Raw genomic sequence first — 15,828 nt, 5'->3', positions numbered from 1 at the left:
ACATTAAATATATGCTCATGATTAATTTTGTTTGTCACTTCCTGGTATTTACCCGTCTAATCCAATCCCTTGGCACCGGCAACTAGGAAGTTGCTCTCCCCATTCCCAGTAATAGGTTTTAAATTCAAAATAATTTATAATACAATTTCCAATTAAGACTCTTATTCTTGATTTATTTTCTCAATATTGTTATATAAAAATACAAAATAATTTATTAATTTTGTTTTGTCACTTCCTGGTATTTACCCATCTAATCCAATCCCTTGACACCGGCAACTAGGAAGTTGCTCTCCCCATTCCCAGTAATAGGTTTTAAATTCAAAATAATTTATAATACAATTTCCAATTAAGACACTTATTCTTGATTTATTTTCTCAATATTTTCATATAAAAATACAAAATGACAATGTATTTAAGTCAAGGACAAACAGTTTGTGTGACACTACTTGCAAATTTCCTTTTGAGAGACCAGGCGACATAAGGCTGGCATACAGAATGTTTAATTTTTATTATATCAATATTGTTGAAATCAAACATGTCTAAACTGGTATTTATATCTTAAAAATCATTTTAAGATAAATTCTTATAGCATTAAGAAGGGAACATTATCAAACATTTAGTGGTATGTAACTTTTTCATGATTGAGCCATGTTAGTCGTATATAACAAGTTAACCTGCTTTAAATCTAATCTAGTTGTGTACGCACTTTATGTATATCAAGAATCTTCCAACTGCAGTCTTGTATATACAAATGCAAACAAAATAAATCAAATGCTTGAACTTTGAAAATTAGTCAAGTATTGTTGGAAAGTCCCAAGACTCGCATCGAAAAATTACATTAATCGCATATCATACAGATTGTTATCTACTAGACTTTGTATGCTTTGGTTAGACAGGTTGACGACGTGCACCCAAATTCAATTGAAAAAACGATTGTTATCAATCCTTTCCTGGTATTTCACAGGAGCGTCTGGTGTAATGGGTGCAACATTACCTGTACAGGAAGTGTCCCGATTTTCGGACATATGTTTCCGAAACACTTCATGGGTTGAATGCTGTATGAGATGTACCCATGGGCTTTATTTTATTATCTCTAAGACGGCATGGTTTCAGTTTCAAGATTTTTTTAGATAAAATTGTTAACATTGTATTTGAAAAAAGGTTTTAAGCATACTCATTTATTGCACGAAACGGTTTTATGCCTACTAACTTTGTTAATTTTATTTTAAATATACTTGTTTAACATGAAATCCTCAATAAGAAAAATAATAAATAAATTTGTTTAACCTAATGTTTTAACTTTCTGTACAGTCATTGAGGACAATGAAAATATTATTATAGTATTTTTTTGTTCATTTCTTGCTAGTCTTGTTGAACCATTTTCCTTCCTTTTAATGGAGATAATTATTTCTATCCAACAAATGTAAATATAATTATAATTAGTACGATGGTATAGTGTTATATATAGAGAGACATATCTCCTACTTGTGAAATAGTTTGGATTTTACAGCACTGTAAACTGGTAATATCTACAATACAGGTTATGGAGGACATAGCGGTTATAGGACTAGGTTGTCGATTTCCTGGTGCAGACAACGCCGAAGAATATTGGAGAGTTTTGGTAAATGGAGAGAATCACATAACAGACATACCAAAAGAAAGATGGGACAATGAGGCTTTCTACAGCAATAACAAAGATGAGCCGGGAAAGTCGTATGTTAACAAAGCTGGTTTTATTAATGGGTAAGCATATTTTTATTTTATCATTTATTTGAATGGTATGAATTGATACTTTACTCACCATGCAGAAGACTGATCATCGGTAAGGACACTTACTAATAATTGACCACTATTTTCATAAGTTTGCAGAAACCAACCTAAACTGATTTCAATTTCTTTTTATCCCAATGTAATAAGGGGGGCTATTGAGATGACCTTGTCGTCCGTCCGCCGGACCAAATCCATATCTTAAAATCGGTTTGTCTATTTTTTCTAAAAACTTGACAAGAATAGTTATATAAACTGAAAATATATCCACCCAACTTTGTATGTCCCTATGTTACCGAATAAGAAAATAACCATTTTATCCATATTTTACAAATGGTTGGTTGAATTATAATGAAACTCAGCATGTCATCAAATACTAAATTAATACGATAGTTATGACCCTTTGGCACATTATGCCCCAGAAATCCATTTTTGTTAGTTTTCAGAAATGTCAAACATATGTTTAATAATATTTAAATCATGGATTAAGAGAATGTTAGATAGTTAACAACTGAAGAAAGTAGCGCTGAACATGCAGAATTACGTCGTGAAGATAGCAAAATGTTAACAAAGTAGTATTTTGAATTCAATCCACTTTAATAATTACAATTAGCCACATATCAAAAGAAGCAAAAGAAAGTTCATCTATACTGCAAATGATTTTTATTTTTAATTTTAACAAGATACCAAAAATAAAATATTTTGAGAAATAAAAATGTTTTCTGGGGCATTATGGGCATTTTCACATTTGCTTTAATATATATGTGCTTGTTAATATATCTTAGTATAAATGTGTAATGAACGCGTTGGACAGGAATCAAAGGATTTCTGGCCACATGGGTTCGAACCCGCCAGGTGCAAGCCGTTGTTTTCTTGAGAAATCAACTTTGCACTTATTGCTTAGTACTAGTTGAATCCAGGAACGGAACCTAAAGTGACCCTATAAGCTTGTAGCTCCTTTCACAATCAAATAAATTAAATTCTGTATCAACTACATTTGTATTTCAATTAGGAAATAATGTACATGTAATTTCACTGAAGTCTATTAGTGTTTTATTGAAATTTAATTAATTAAATATTAATTACATGATTGATTGATTGATTAATCGATTGATTGCTGTTTATTTAGGCTTTACACACAAAATACATCATTTATGAAATACACACTAATCATACAATCAATATAATATTTTGATACCAAAATCAAAACATGACAATTTGGTCCCGTGTTTAAGTTCAGAAATCGACCTTGAATTATTTATAGATTTTCCGACATTCTTTTTATATAACGGTATACATGTACTTCATTTGAATTATTAAAGCAGCACGCCTCCAAATTCATGTTAATTTTCACGAAAATTTTGAAAATGTATTTGAAAGTAAAATATTGTGAGGTGAACAAATAAAATTATTCACATATTTCACTCGGCACTTAAAATCCATGCAAATAACCAAAAAGAGGTCAAAATATGCAAAAACAGCCCTTACTGCGTTAGTAACGCAGTAGAAATGTGGTGATAAAATACTGCAAAATCGGTCTTAAATCGAAATAACATGTAAACTAAAACATGAATCTTGAATGTTTTTACCTTTCTTAAAATATAAGTACATTTTTCTCAATTTTCTTTTTCTTGAAATATTTATGCTCATCTGGAGGCGTGGAGCTTTTTTATTTGTCGGCGTTTCGTTAAATGGATGTCAATCGTGTAGGATGTGAATCAAGTTACAACGATTTATAATAAAATAAAGTACCGAAATTCGATACAACAAAACCTTGCTATATTCACAATACATAGAGCTTACATTTTGATGTAATTATAAGATTTTTTTAAAAAACATACATAAATGACATGCATATGATCACAGTTCGTATAGGGGTATTAATAACGTCATTATAATAATGGCGGAAATTAATGATCGCGTAACAAAAAAAATATTCTAAAACGATTAATAGCACTTTAAGCCATGTTCATCGCTCTCTTGGTATCAAATTCTTAAATAAAAGTGAAAAAAAGGGAGGAAACCATATGATTTTGCACTGAAAGTCTAGATCCTTACTTCAAACTTTTGAAATACTACTACTTTGTGTGTTTAATGTAAAATTTCCATTATGCAAATTCTTGTTGTTTTAGACACGATGAGTGGGATAATAAACTATTTGGAATCAGTGATAGTGAGGCAATGCATATTGATCCTCAACAAAGACAAGTTCTTGAATGCACACATATGGCTTTAGAAGATGCAGGATTAACAAGAACACACATTAAAGGCACTGAGACTGGTGTTTATATAGGTAAATTAACAAAGAAATGCATTGTTAAAACTCTTGAATTCTTAAAATCTTGGATGAAAAAAGACTGAAGTAAGAAATTCTGTTGTTTGATTTAAATGCATGTCAAACTAAGATTCTAAATTTTTGTATTTATACGAACGTATTTCATTTTCAGGTGTTATGAATGACGATTATAAACGTTTATCAAGTTTTGATCATGAGGAAGATACGAATTATTCTGCAACAGGAATGAGTGCAACAATTATCTCAGCACGTGTTTCATACGTGTATGATTTGCGAGGTCCTTGTATGGTTGTTGATACAGCTTGTTCCTCGTCAATGTTAGCGATACATATAGGATGTCAAGCTATAAGATCTGGTATAATACCTTATAAAAATGATATTGTTAAGTCATATATCTTTAACTTCTGCTACTAAACACAAAGGTACACTTTAAAAGCATAAACTATATGTAAACCAATACTAAAAGGATGTCTATTTTTTTGTAATATGAACTTAGTTGAGTGTGTCATTATTTCTTTTTAAACGGTGCAAGTAACAGACAGATTTTAAATATAATTTCCATTGAAGTTTTAATATAGGACAGCACCTGTTTACGCAAATAGAAAGTTACTTGGCCGTTGATAAATTACACTGTAAATTGTGTCCTTGTTATCTGTATTTTTTGTATTAAAGGTGACTGTGAGATGGCAGTGTGTGGAGGGGTTAGCAGTATCATAACACCAGATCAGTTTATCACGCTCTGTAAAGCTAGAATGTTGTCTCCAACTGGTCAATGTCAGAGTTTTTGTGATACAGCAGATGGTTATGGTCGAGGTGAGGGTTGCGGAATTGTTATCCTCAAGTCTTATTCAAAAGTAAGTTTATAGCGGATATAACTTAAATCTTTATATAAACTTTTATATACTCGATGAGAATATGCTACATTTGCAAATGAAAAGTTTATTGCATAGACCGTGGTGTACATATTTATATGGTTTCTTTATTTAACGTTTAATTCAAATTCATTTATCAACAACTCTTAACTCTTTGTTTAAACACTTTTATTAAATAAAATTATATGTAAATTAGGCATTACGGGACAAGAACAATATTTGGGGAATTATAAAGACGGGTAGCAATCAAGACGGTCATGTAGCCCAACCTATAACAGCCCCTTCCGGTCAACAGCAAGAGGCATTGATGAGAAAAATTTACAGTCAGTATAATATCGACCCGACATGTCTTCAGTACATAGAGGCACATGGTAACTTTTTAAATATTATTGCCATTTGAGCATTATAAAGTGTAGTGTTACTTTTTTCATCATACAGACTTGTGTTAAAAATTGCATTCCTTAAGCATTGACAAATTCAAGTTTATTGTGACAATATAAAAATTATGAGTTATCTATCACTTGGTTGAATATTTTGGCAACTTGCTTTTAACACGATTTTGTTTTAACAAAATGATGCACAGTTGTCTGAGAGTTGTCTACAATTCAAATGGCATCTCCTCTGCAAACACTTCGCAAAATTTGTTAAAACTTGCCTTGGATACCACTTGCATGAAGTGCTTAAGTTGTTCAAATGATTACGGTAAATTCCATTGATGAGTCACAGAACAAGAAATAGAAATTAGAGAAACCATACCTTACACGGCCCATAGAAAACAAGATTTATTTAATTTCTAACCCTGGGCTAAATATTTGGCCTGCCCTGTGGTTACCTGATAACAGTGTCAAATAGAAAAACATTTCAAAAACACCTAGTCTGTAAGACTTAACGCTTAAGCCGGTGCTAGGGGCGTGAGAAATCTTGCACTTTTACTTTATCTGTCATGAACAGACTCAATCAAAACGAGTCGACAGTTTCCATAATAATACTGTTGTTTTCGTTGCTTCCAAAGGAAACATTAAAGCAATATTTTTGATCTGCCACTTGAAGTTACATAAAAGAAAGAAGGAAAAGTACTTAAATACCTTTTCTCTATAACCCGAATCTTAAGAGCGTAAATATTTTGTGTTACTTTGTTTAGTGGACCATTGCCAATTTTATAAAAACCATGACCGTTTAAAACTTGGCCTCACTTTGCCTCTTTTCAGAATCGTTTTCTTTATAAATGCAAGCCTACAACTTTCATATTTCGTATGTAGCATTTTGATAAGACAACTGCAAGATTTATTCCAATCATGATGTATGGATCAAAATAGATCCATAGTTATTTAAAATAGATTTAATGAGTGTATGATTTGTTGATCGTTGAATACTTGGCAGAACACTGAGACAAATATTTTTACAGGAACAGGAACGGCAATAGGAGACCCTACAGAGATAAATGCAATTGGCAGATTTCTTGATAAATTTAGATCGAAAATACCTCCGGATAAAGAGAACATTACATTGGACCATTCCCAAGCAAATTTAAGGTTGAAAAATTCACACATTACATCTGAAATTAACAGAGACGCAAACACCCATATAGCAATAGTTAATCATGAAAAGACCAAAAAAGTTTTGATTGGATCTGTTAAATCTAACATTGGTCACCTGGAATCAGCCGCTGGTGTCGCTGGTTTGATTAAAGTACTCTTGATGATGAAACATGAAAAAATTGTTCCAAGCCTACACGTCAAAAAAGATAAATCAAACATCAATAAAAAGATAGAGTTAGAAAGGTATGGACTTGAGGTATCTGTAGCAACTTCAAATTGGATACAAAATGATGCAGGAGAGATGATTTGTTGTGTTAATTGTTTTGGCTTTGGAGGTTCCAATACACATGCAGTTGTTATCCATAGCAAGGAAATGATGTCTTCCATACAGAAATTAGAAAACGAAACTGCTAACAGCCTATACAATATCATTTGTCTTTCTGGAGTGAGTAAAGCAGCACTGAAGGATAACATTGAAGCGCTAGTCAAAGATATAGCATCAGGCAATTACATGATTCAAGATATTTCCTATACATCGGTTTACCATCGTGACCACTTTCCTTATCGGTCTCTTGTTTTCGGGATAACTGATGATAGCATTAAGCAACAGCTCAGACAGAAACTTTTACTCATTGATAAGATAGAGAGCACTCGAAAGACAAGGATAGCTTTCATTTATTGCGGAGTCGGGACAACTTGGAAAGGAATGTGCCGAGAGATGATGAGCACTCAGGAGGTTTTCAGAAAAGCAGTTTCCAATATTGACAAACTTTTGCAGCCTTTGACGGGATGGAGTATTGCTGACAAATTTAGAGATGACACCGATTATAGTGATCCGTTCCTGAATCACATTGCAATATTCTGTACTCAGGTAGCATTAACGGAACAATGGAAGAGCATGGGTATAGTTCCAGAGACGGTGATTGGTCAGTCGGTTGGAGAAGTAGCAGCATCATATGCTTCAGGTGCGTTGTGTCTAAAGGATGCTGTTCAAGTCATATTCCATCGATCTAAAATACTAGCGAACATGACTGGAGGTAAAATGATGGTGGTTGGAAATATTGAAGTCAGCAGAATTGAATCTCTTTGCAAATCGTTACAAGATCGTGTGACGATAGCAGTTTTCAATAGCCCAGTGTCTTGTACTGTTTCAGGTGACGAAGATGCGGTTACTCAGCTAAAAAATATTCTAGAAGAGATGATTGTGACGGAAAATACAGACATAATGATAAGGGTATTATCTGTCCAATGTGCTTATCATAGCCATCACATGGATCCATGCATTGAAGCCATTGCAAACAAACTTGCTTTAGAAAATATACAGACTCCTTCCATAGACCAAATTTCAACAGTTACTGGTGAGCTATACAAAAAGAACGACTTCCAAACAGGTAAATACTGGGCCGAAAATATTAGAAAACCAGTATTATTCAAGGACGCAATTATTCGATCAGCTGACACAAACGCACTAAATGTGTTCGTAGAAATTGGCCCCAGACCAGTTTTACAAGCGCATTTAGCAAATATCATGGGGGATCATTTGAAAGGGAAAAGTATTCCGTCTATGAAAATCAATAAAGAGAATGAGAGTCTACTTACATCCTTAAGCAGCCTCTTTGAGTTTGGAGTGCATATATCATGGGACAATATTATACCAATGGACGGCAGAATTGTTCCTGTTCCACGGTACATTTTCCAGAAAACTAAAATGCTCCATATTCCAAATGGTAAGCGACGCCTTTTGAACGGAAATGTGAATCAGTGCTCTGCCGTACATTTATTTACGAGACGTAATATAGACGGTACACCAAATTTTACAATTCATTTAGACAAAGAAAATACTCCATTTGTATACGACCATTTCCTTTTTAATTCAGTTCTTGTTCCTGGGGCTACTTATGTTGAGGCAGCATTAGAGATAGGATTTCAGAAGTCTTCACTTACAGCCTTTGAAATAAGCGTTTCAGTTGAGTTCATGAACACATGTATGCCAAAAAACGAAAATGAATGTGTGATTGATGTCGATGTCACCGATAAAAAATCAGATGAATATACTTTTTTTGTGAAAAAAGATGGAAAACTTTTAGCACAGGGAGAGATATCGCCACGGAAAGATTCAACCATGCAACTTCTGAATATACAGACTATTAAAGACAGATGTCAAGAACATAGAACGAAAGACGAAAGCTATGAATGTTTGAATAAATTACACTTTCGATATGGAGAGTCTCTCAGTGTTATTCAACAATCATGGGCCTCATCAAATGAATGTATTGTTGAATTTTCGCTACCTGATTCCGTAATGAAACAAAGAAAAGTAACCCATTTGCATCCATCCGTAATAGACGGTTTGTTGCAAGCGTTCGGAATTTTGAGTTCAACCGGCTCTCAGAATCCTACTTTGCCAAAGGGCGTTGGCTCTTTCACAATAAATAAACCTCCAGAGAGATGTATGTATGGATACTCTCTTTTAGTAAAGTCTACTCCAACAAGAAACCATTACAACTCATTACTCCTGACAACAAACGGTGAAATAATAGCTGAGATTCATGATTTCTATACGAAATCGGTATCAGATACTACAGATATGCAGTTACAAAAAACGTATTGTACAGAATGGCGTGAAACAGAGTTACTTGATGGAACTGTAAATTTTGATGATGTCAGTAATGAAAGAAAAAGCGTTATTATCTGCTCAAAACGATTCCGAAATTTCGTAACTGAAACGGACCAACAAATCAAATATATTGATGTAGATACCATTATAAAAGATGACGCTTTCAAGCGCCTTTCACATTTGCGGTCAATTGTGTATGCGCCTTTTTTTCATATCAAGCAAATGGAAAATGATGGCCAGGTCATATATGATTCTGTGAAAAAATCTTTTACACTTTTACGACTGATCATTCAAACCCTTAAAGAAAACAATGAAAATATCCCTGTCTTTGTCGTTACGGAAAATGTAATGGGACACACTGACAAAAAAGGAAACATTAATGTCTGCGGCTCCGAATTATGGGGTATGGTTCGTTCAGCAATCAACGAAGGTGCATACGAAAACTTCAATCTTATCGATATATCGCCTACGAAAGAGAATATGATTATCTTGGAAACACTTGTGAAAAAGAACATAACTGGGTACAACGAGTTCCTGATAGAAAATGGAAAGTTTCATTTTATTGAACTATTGGAAGTAAGCGATCGCAGCATTCCTGTAAGGAGAGAGGTTCAAAGAGATATATCAGAGAACAACATACTAAAATCATTGTCGGCAACATCAGTCAGAGATCAATTTTTTGATGTAAAACCACAGGCGATTGAAACAAATAATGTAAAACCTGCATGCAAACTCCTGGTTGAATCTTTATGTCTACATAGCCCGTCAGTATTACCGCTTGTACATATGACGAATGACAATGATCCAATATGGCCTAACGAAGAGGGATATACAGTCATAGGCTTAGAAGGTATAGGGTATAATGTACATGACGATACTTGCAGTGAGAAAGAGAAAACAAAAATTGTATTTTGCTATCCTGTTTCTGCTTCAACAATTCTTTCTGTTCCACGAATATGCGCATTTGACTTAACAACTCTACCGATATATGTACCAGGGATGCTCACTGTAGGAGTGATATTGTGGAACGTTGTTCACGCGAAGAAACTGTCTTCCAATGTGTGTTTCATTGTCGATGACAAAATAGAATATTGTTTCAACATAATTGCTCATTTTGCAGCACGATTGTCTGTAACATGTCAGATTGTAAAACAGTCCACAGTACGTGAAATGCCACCAGACAAAGCCAAAAACATTCGTATATTATTTGTCCTGACAAAAATCACAAATTCATTATTTGCGTTATGTGAGGCATTATTTCCGGATTTACAAGAAATTGTTAGTATTGAGGAATACATTACGAAGGCCCAAAGGTCATACATTGTAATGAAAGCTGAAAAGATTGTGGTAACAATCTTGAAAACAGAAGACATGTTTACAGTAGCAGAGATAACAAAGACAGTACCAAACGTTTATCAGAGTTTAAAATCGATTGAAAGTAATCATTTTCCGTTATGTGACAATCGGGCAATGACACACAGAAAGAATCAAAGGACAGATGTTTTGACCCTCCCATATGATGTGATTTTTCTCCATGATGAAGAGATAGTGACAAGAGTACCTTTAATGGTGTCTCAGAAAAATGTTTTTAGGAGAAATGGCTGTTACATCCTTATCGGAGGGCTAACAGGATTGGGCTGGGAGATTCTAACGTTTCTGGCACACCTTGGAGTAAAGCATATTGTTGCATTTTCAAGAAGTTTACCATCAAAAAATAAAACAAACGAAATAGAGAAAATTAAGAAGAGATATGAATGCCAAGTTATACACCTTCAAGTTGATATAACTAATTTATGTCAGGTAAATAATGCTTTTAAAAAGCTCAAAGGTGTTATAGGCAGTGATGTAGTAGTCAGAGGAATCTTCCATGGAGGGGGCGTTACTCGTGATACCTTTTTACGAAATATGACCGACAATGAGGTAGATGAAGTACTGTTACCGAAAGTTTTAGGAACTTGGAATCTTCATTTAGCCACTCTCAACATGCAACTTGATTTCTTTGTCATGCATTCGTCTATAGTGTCTATCTTTGGCAATCAAGGTCAATGTAATTACGGAGCAGGGAATTCTTTCCAAGACGCATTTGCTTACTATCGCCGGAGTCTTGGATTGTGTGGACAAAGTATAAATTGGAGCACATTATCGCTTGGAATGGCAACTGAAAACGAGGCATTAGAGAGATATTTGAAAAGCCAAGGATTTCACTATTTAAGGAAAGATGAAATACTGGAATGTTTCATGCAGGCAGTGATGATGAACCGAGTTCAGATCGTGTTTGGAAAGTTTGACTGGAACAAAATCAAAGAAATACCTTCACTTCAATCAAATCCAAGAAAAATTGAGGCTATTTTAGAAACAGTACCAATATCTAAGCAAACAAAAAAAGATAATAATAAGACCTTAGATATGGTAGAATTAGCAAAACTGGATATGTTGACTCAAAAGAATGTCCTTCAAGAAAAAGTGAAGATGAAAATCGCGGAGAGTTTTGTTCTTGATGAAAATACACTTACTGAAAACACACGCATAGTGTCTCTTGGCATTGATTCAATGGCAGCTATAAGTTTTACAAATGCAATGTTTGAATTAACAAATGTTCGAATCCCAATCGGAACACTTTTTGATGAGTCAACAACAATAGAGTTTCTTTCAACCTACATTTTAGAAAACATTAAAAATAAAAAAGGATCTTCTAGTTTAGAAACGGAGAAAGAAAATTTGAAAGGAAAACAATATCTAAAAGGAGATATCACTTTTATGCAGAAATCGTTACTTGACGATTTTGTCAGGGATCCATTTAGTAAAAACATCATGCGACAAGTTGACTTTGAAATCTTTGGTTTGAAGCTGCAGAAGAGTGACATAAAAGTTGTTTTCAATCACCTTATAAAGATCAATCCTGATTTGAGACGCATATTTTCGATAACAAATGATGGCTCTTATAATTGTGAAGTAGTCAAGGACCACACTATTGATATAGAGGAGGTTGATTTCAGTAGTATTTGTGAAACACATTCAAGAGATGAAAGAGATAAAGTAAAGATTGATATAACAAAAGATTTGCCAATGAAAGTAATGATTGGTTTCATGGAAAAGAAAACAAGGATTCGTGTGTATGTTCATGCTATCTTAGGAGATCTGTCTGGAATCACAAATATTTTCCGAGAGATTGGGGAAATACTGACATGTCATTTAAAGAAGGAAGAACTACCATTGAAGAAAATTGATATGGACCCTGCAGAGGCAATCAGAAGTGTGCTTTTGCCACAAATGCATGAACTTAGAACGTACTGGAAATCTAAATTTCAAGAGGATATACACCCGTTTACCTTTTCTGAAAATATAAATGATCAGTTAGATGAAAGAAATTGGGTAGACATCGCAAAAAGAGTTCCTCTTGTTCTTGTTGATAAAGTCATGCAGTTCCTCAATTTAAAGGGCATTTCAATGTACCATTTCATCATGTGTGTGTATTTAGCGCTTCTTCATGAGAAAACAGGGTATGATGTGATACCCTTACTGACCTTTGCTGATATGAGAAGTTATGTGTCACAACTCCAGTCGACTTTACAAAGTTGTTCAAATGCTATTCCTGTGATAGGAGTACTAAGAAAAATGGGAACTGTATCAAACTTTTTAAAGCAAACTTCCGATGAATTGAATCAGATGACACAACACGGCGCTTACCCCTATAAGCTAATAGAGGACGAAATGCAATCTGAAGAACTCAAACAGCATATAGGTCGTCACAGAGTTATAATGGAGAACATGACAGCAGTTAATAATCATTTCAAACATGAAGGTGTTGAGATAAAAATCGGAAATGTATTTTATAAACGACATGTATATGAAACAACTTTACATGTCGAATATGATACAAAACAACGCTTCATCATTCTACAGTTTGGATATAACGGAAAGGCTGTTGCAGAGAGGGACGCAAATAATTTACTTTGCCAGTTGCAATTCATGATAGACCGATTCATTCAAAACCCAAGTAAAGATGTGAAGGAAATACTGACAGAAACTACGACAGAATCGAGTAATGTAATACAATGTGATGTTGGTACTCCAAATAGAAAACATCACGAAGAAAACAAACATAATCATCACATGGATCAATTAGATAAAGAAATTCAAGATGATAGGCAAACTGTTGTACTAACAGGTAATATTGATCTATATTATTCTATTGGATAAAGTTCATATATAAGATTTTGGGTTCTTAAATTAGATTTACATGTTTCCTTCAGCATGCGTTTTATTTCAAGTGTTTGTTATACCTGTGTAATATTATATTTTTTCTCTAATAATTGTTTATACAATTAATAAAAATAAGAGCTATGCATGCGAATGTTTAATTATATGTACATGTATTTTGTGAAAAATGATTATTTAATATTTGTTTTGGCAGAAAACTTTTCGAAACAAACAACACAAGGTTGGGAACATCCGGTGCAGCTTAAGCTTATGACTCAAATTTCAAGTAAAAGAAACAGCAAAATGCTTTTGACTTGGGGTAGAGGTAAAAAAGAAAGACGATTGGAAGGTCGCGATATATCAGAAGTAGAAGTCAAGAAATTAAATGGTATCATGTTTGGTTGAAATCTTTACGAATATACAAGCTTTTGAAAATATTAAGGTCGGTTGCAGACTTAAGCTTACAAGTACGCACTAGCTCAAAATCATTCACATCTTATATTTCTAGAATTCAGGACAATTTGGCTGCAACATCTTTTACGTAGAATAACAAGTGCTTATTGTATATACTTCATAAATATTTGTTAAAAGCTATGTTACCAGGTAAAATAATGTTTATGAATATTTTCAGGGATATTCCTTATTGTTGTGAAAACTCATTCACGTGAGTTTATTTTCAAGGATCCGTCATTAGAGAAAGCAATGCGTTGGCTTACTACCTTCAAACAGGTTGACAAGGAAGTGAAACGATCTTACCAACAATAGATTTGATAATTGTAACTTTATAACCAAAGTGTGTAGTATACATGTATTTGTACTGAATCCAGGGTAGCATGACGATGTGCTTAACTTACCGTTTAGCCTTTTTGCTGTATTTCTTTGATAAATGCTTAAAGCCCCATTATGCCCCACAATTGCTTTTAATTTTGTTTCTCAAAAGCTTTTTATTGTTGTTACTTTTAAAGTTTCCAAAATATTACTTTTTGACCAATAACATGAACCACATTTTTTTTTTGTTTTAGTGTAGTTATAGTGTTTTAGTATTTTGAATGGAAGTCAAAATACTACTTTGTTTACATTTTGCTATTTTTATGACAACATATTTTACATTTGGCGCTACTTTCTTAACGCAACAAACATTAAATATGTTCTAAAACCATTATTTAAGCAATATAGAATTCATTTTTACCCTTTGTAAAGAGGTAAAAAAATTATTCATTTCTGAGGCATAATGTGCCTTTAAATTAAATTAAGATTTTCATTTAATGTTTTGAAAATGCAAACCGAGCTACATAGGATTCAATTCATCATTTGAAATGAAATACGTTTTTATGTTATCAAATATAATCAGATATCATGACATTTAATCATTTCGGTATTTATATTTCTCCTTTTGTTTATTTACAAATAACATTTTGTACTTTTTGTTACATTATATCCTGTTATTTTTTTATATTTCAAAATGCACTGAATACATGTCTCTAAAGAATCATTGCTATCATTTAATCAATAACTTGGAGATAAATGATTTATTTGCATTTTCTGCATGGAATTCAATATAAAAGGAAAAAGGGAGAAAGTCATATTCATGTTAAATATATTGGGAAAAATTCGATACAAACGAGGAAACAGCCAACTAGCTGTGTATCTATAAAATATTCCATTATTTCTTTTATCTCCCGCCGATTAAATTTGAGTAGGATACTTGAATGACGTTTTCAGTCGGTCCATCTGTTTTGGATCTCTTGGTTTATTTTTTAAATAAACTGTAACGTATACACGGATAAAAAGGCGGTTCGCCGAGTTTTAAAGAAAATTTTCAAGTTTTAGCCATAGTTACAACTGGTTGATTAGATTATAATGAAATTTGGCTTGTATAAAATAGTAAAAAACTGTGCACATTATTTCAAACTTCCGTCAAGAGCAATTTGTTTTAAAATACAAAAATACAGCATAGTTACCCCTCTTGTTATACAACAAACACAATTAATAACGCAAAAATTAAAAAAAAATCATCAAATCTTGTCTAACAAAATGATATAGAGTTTATGATCCATGGTTTCGAAGTATATCTAATTTATATATTCATATGTATCTCACAATTAGCAAATAACATTAAAATGCCATAATTTTATTTTAATGTCATTATATCTGAAAGCTAGTTTGCTTGACACTGTTTTGTTCAGTTTTGGGTTTGTATCGTTATAGATAGACACCAGTTTCCTTCTCACTATTGATGTATAATACTAAGCGGTTTGTATCATATAGCGGTGGATATCATGGATGTCAATTTAATACATTTTCTAATTACTTAATATATAGTTTAAACATTTCTGAATTTGAGTACCTTCGCTACATAAAAGATTGTTGTGCTCATGTTCGGAAAGTAAAATGTATTGTTTTGTGTGAAAACATAGAAATAAATGGAATTGTTTGTTAATTAGTTTGATAATTATTATGATACTAAACTTGATTATTGCATGAATTTATTACTATGATGCAACATGTCTTGAAAAGTTGATTGCAACTATGATTTTA

General features: G+C 33.0%; 1 protein-coding gene across 1 annotated transcript; it reads left to right on the top strand.

The window, feature by feature from the left end:
• The first annotated feature begins 1,474 nt into the window (after positions 1 to 1,474).
• On the top strand, positions 1,475 to 15,229 carry LOC132755334 (phthioceranic/hydroxyphthioceranic acid synthase-like). Its single transcript, XM_060746202.1, has 8 exons — positions 1,475 to 1,743; positions 3,900 to 4,060; positions 4,215 to 4,418; positions 4,736 to 4,917; positions 5,132 to 5,306; positions 6,341 to 13,258; positions 13,505 to 13,678; positions 13,922 to 15,229. Exons 1-8 carry the CDS (start codon positions 1,544 to 1,546, stop codon positions 14,053 to 14,055), a joined length of 8,148 nt encoding a protein of 2,715 aa, XP_060602185.1. The 5' UTR covers positions 1,475 to 1,543; the 3' UTR covers positions 14,056 to 15,229.
• The last annotated feature ends 599 nt before the right edge of the window (positions 15,230 to 15,828 follow it).

Source organism: Ruditapes philippinarum, unplaced genomic scaffold, assembly GCF_026571515.1.
Source record: "Ruditapes philippinarum isolate M1 unplaced genomic scaffold, ASM2657151v2 ctg1047_1_1_1_1, whole genome shotgun sequence".
Classification (NCBI taxonomy): Eukaryota; Metazoa; Mollusca; class Bivalvia; order Venerida; family Veneridae; genus Ruditapes; species Ruditapes philippinarum.
The sequence above is the reverse complement of the archived record's forward strand: the minus strand, read 5'-3'. Positions and strand labels throughout refer to the sequence as shown.

Excerpts from the sequence above, each read along its gene's own strand:
- LOC132755334 (XM_060746202.1), top strand. The coding sequence starts at position 1,544 with ATGGAGGACATAGCGGTTATAGGACTAGGTTGTCGATTTCCTGGTGCA. Across the intron at positions 4,918-5,131 it reads TCCTCAAGTCTTATTCAAAA|GCATTACGGGACAAGAACAA; the intron begins GTAAGTTTATAG and ends TATGTAAATTAG. Across the intron at positions 13,259-13,504 it reads GCAAACTGTTGTACTAACAG|AAAACTTTTCGAAACAAACA; the intron begins GTAATATTGATC and ends TTGTTTTGGCAG.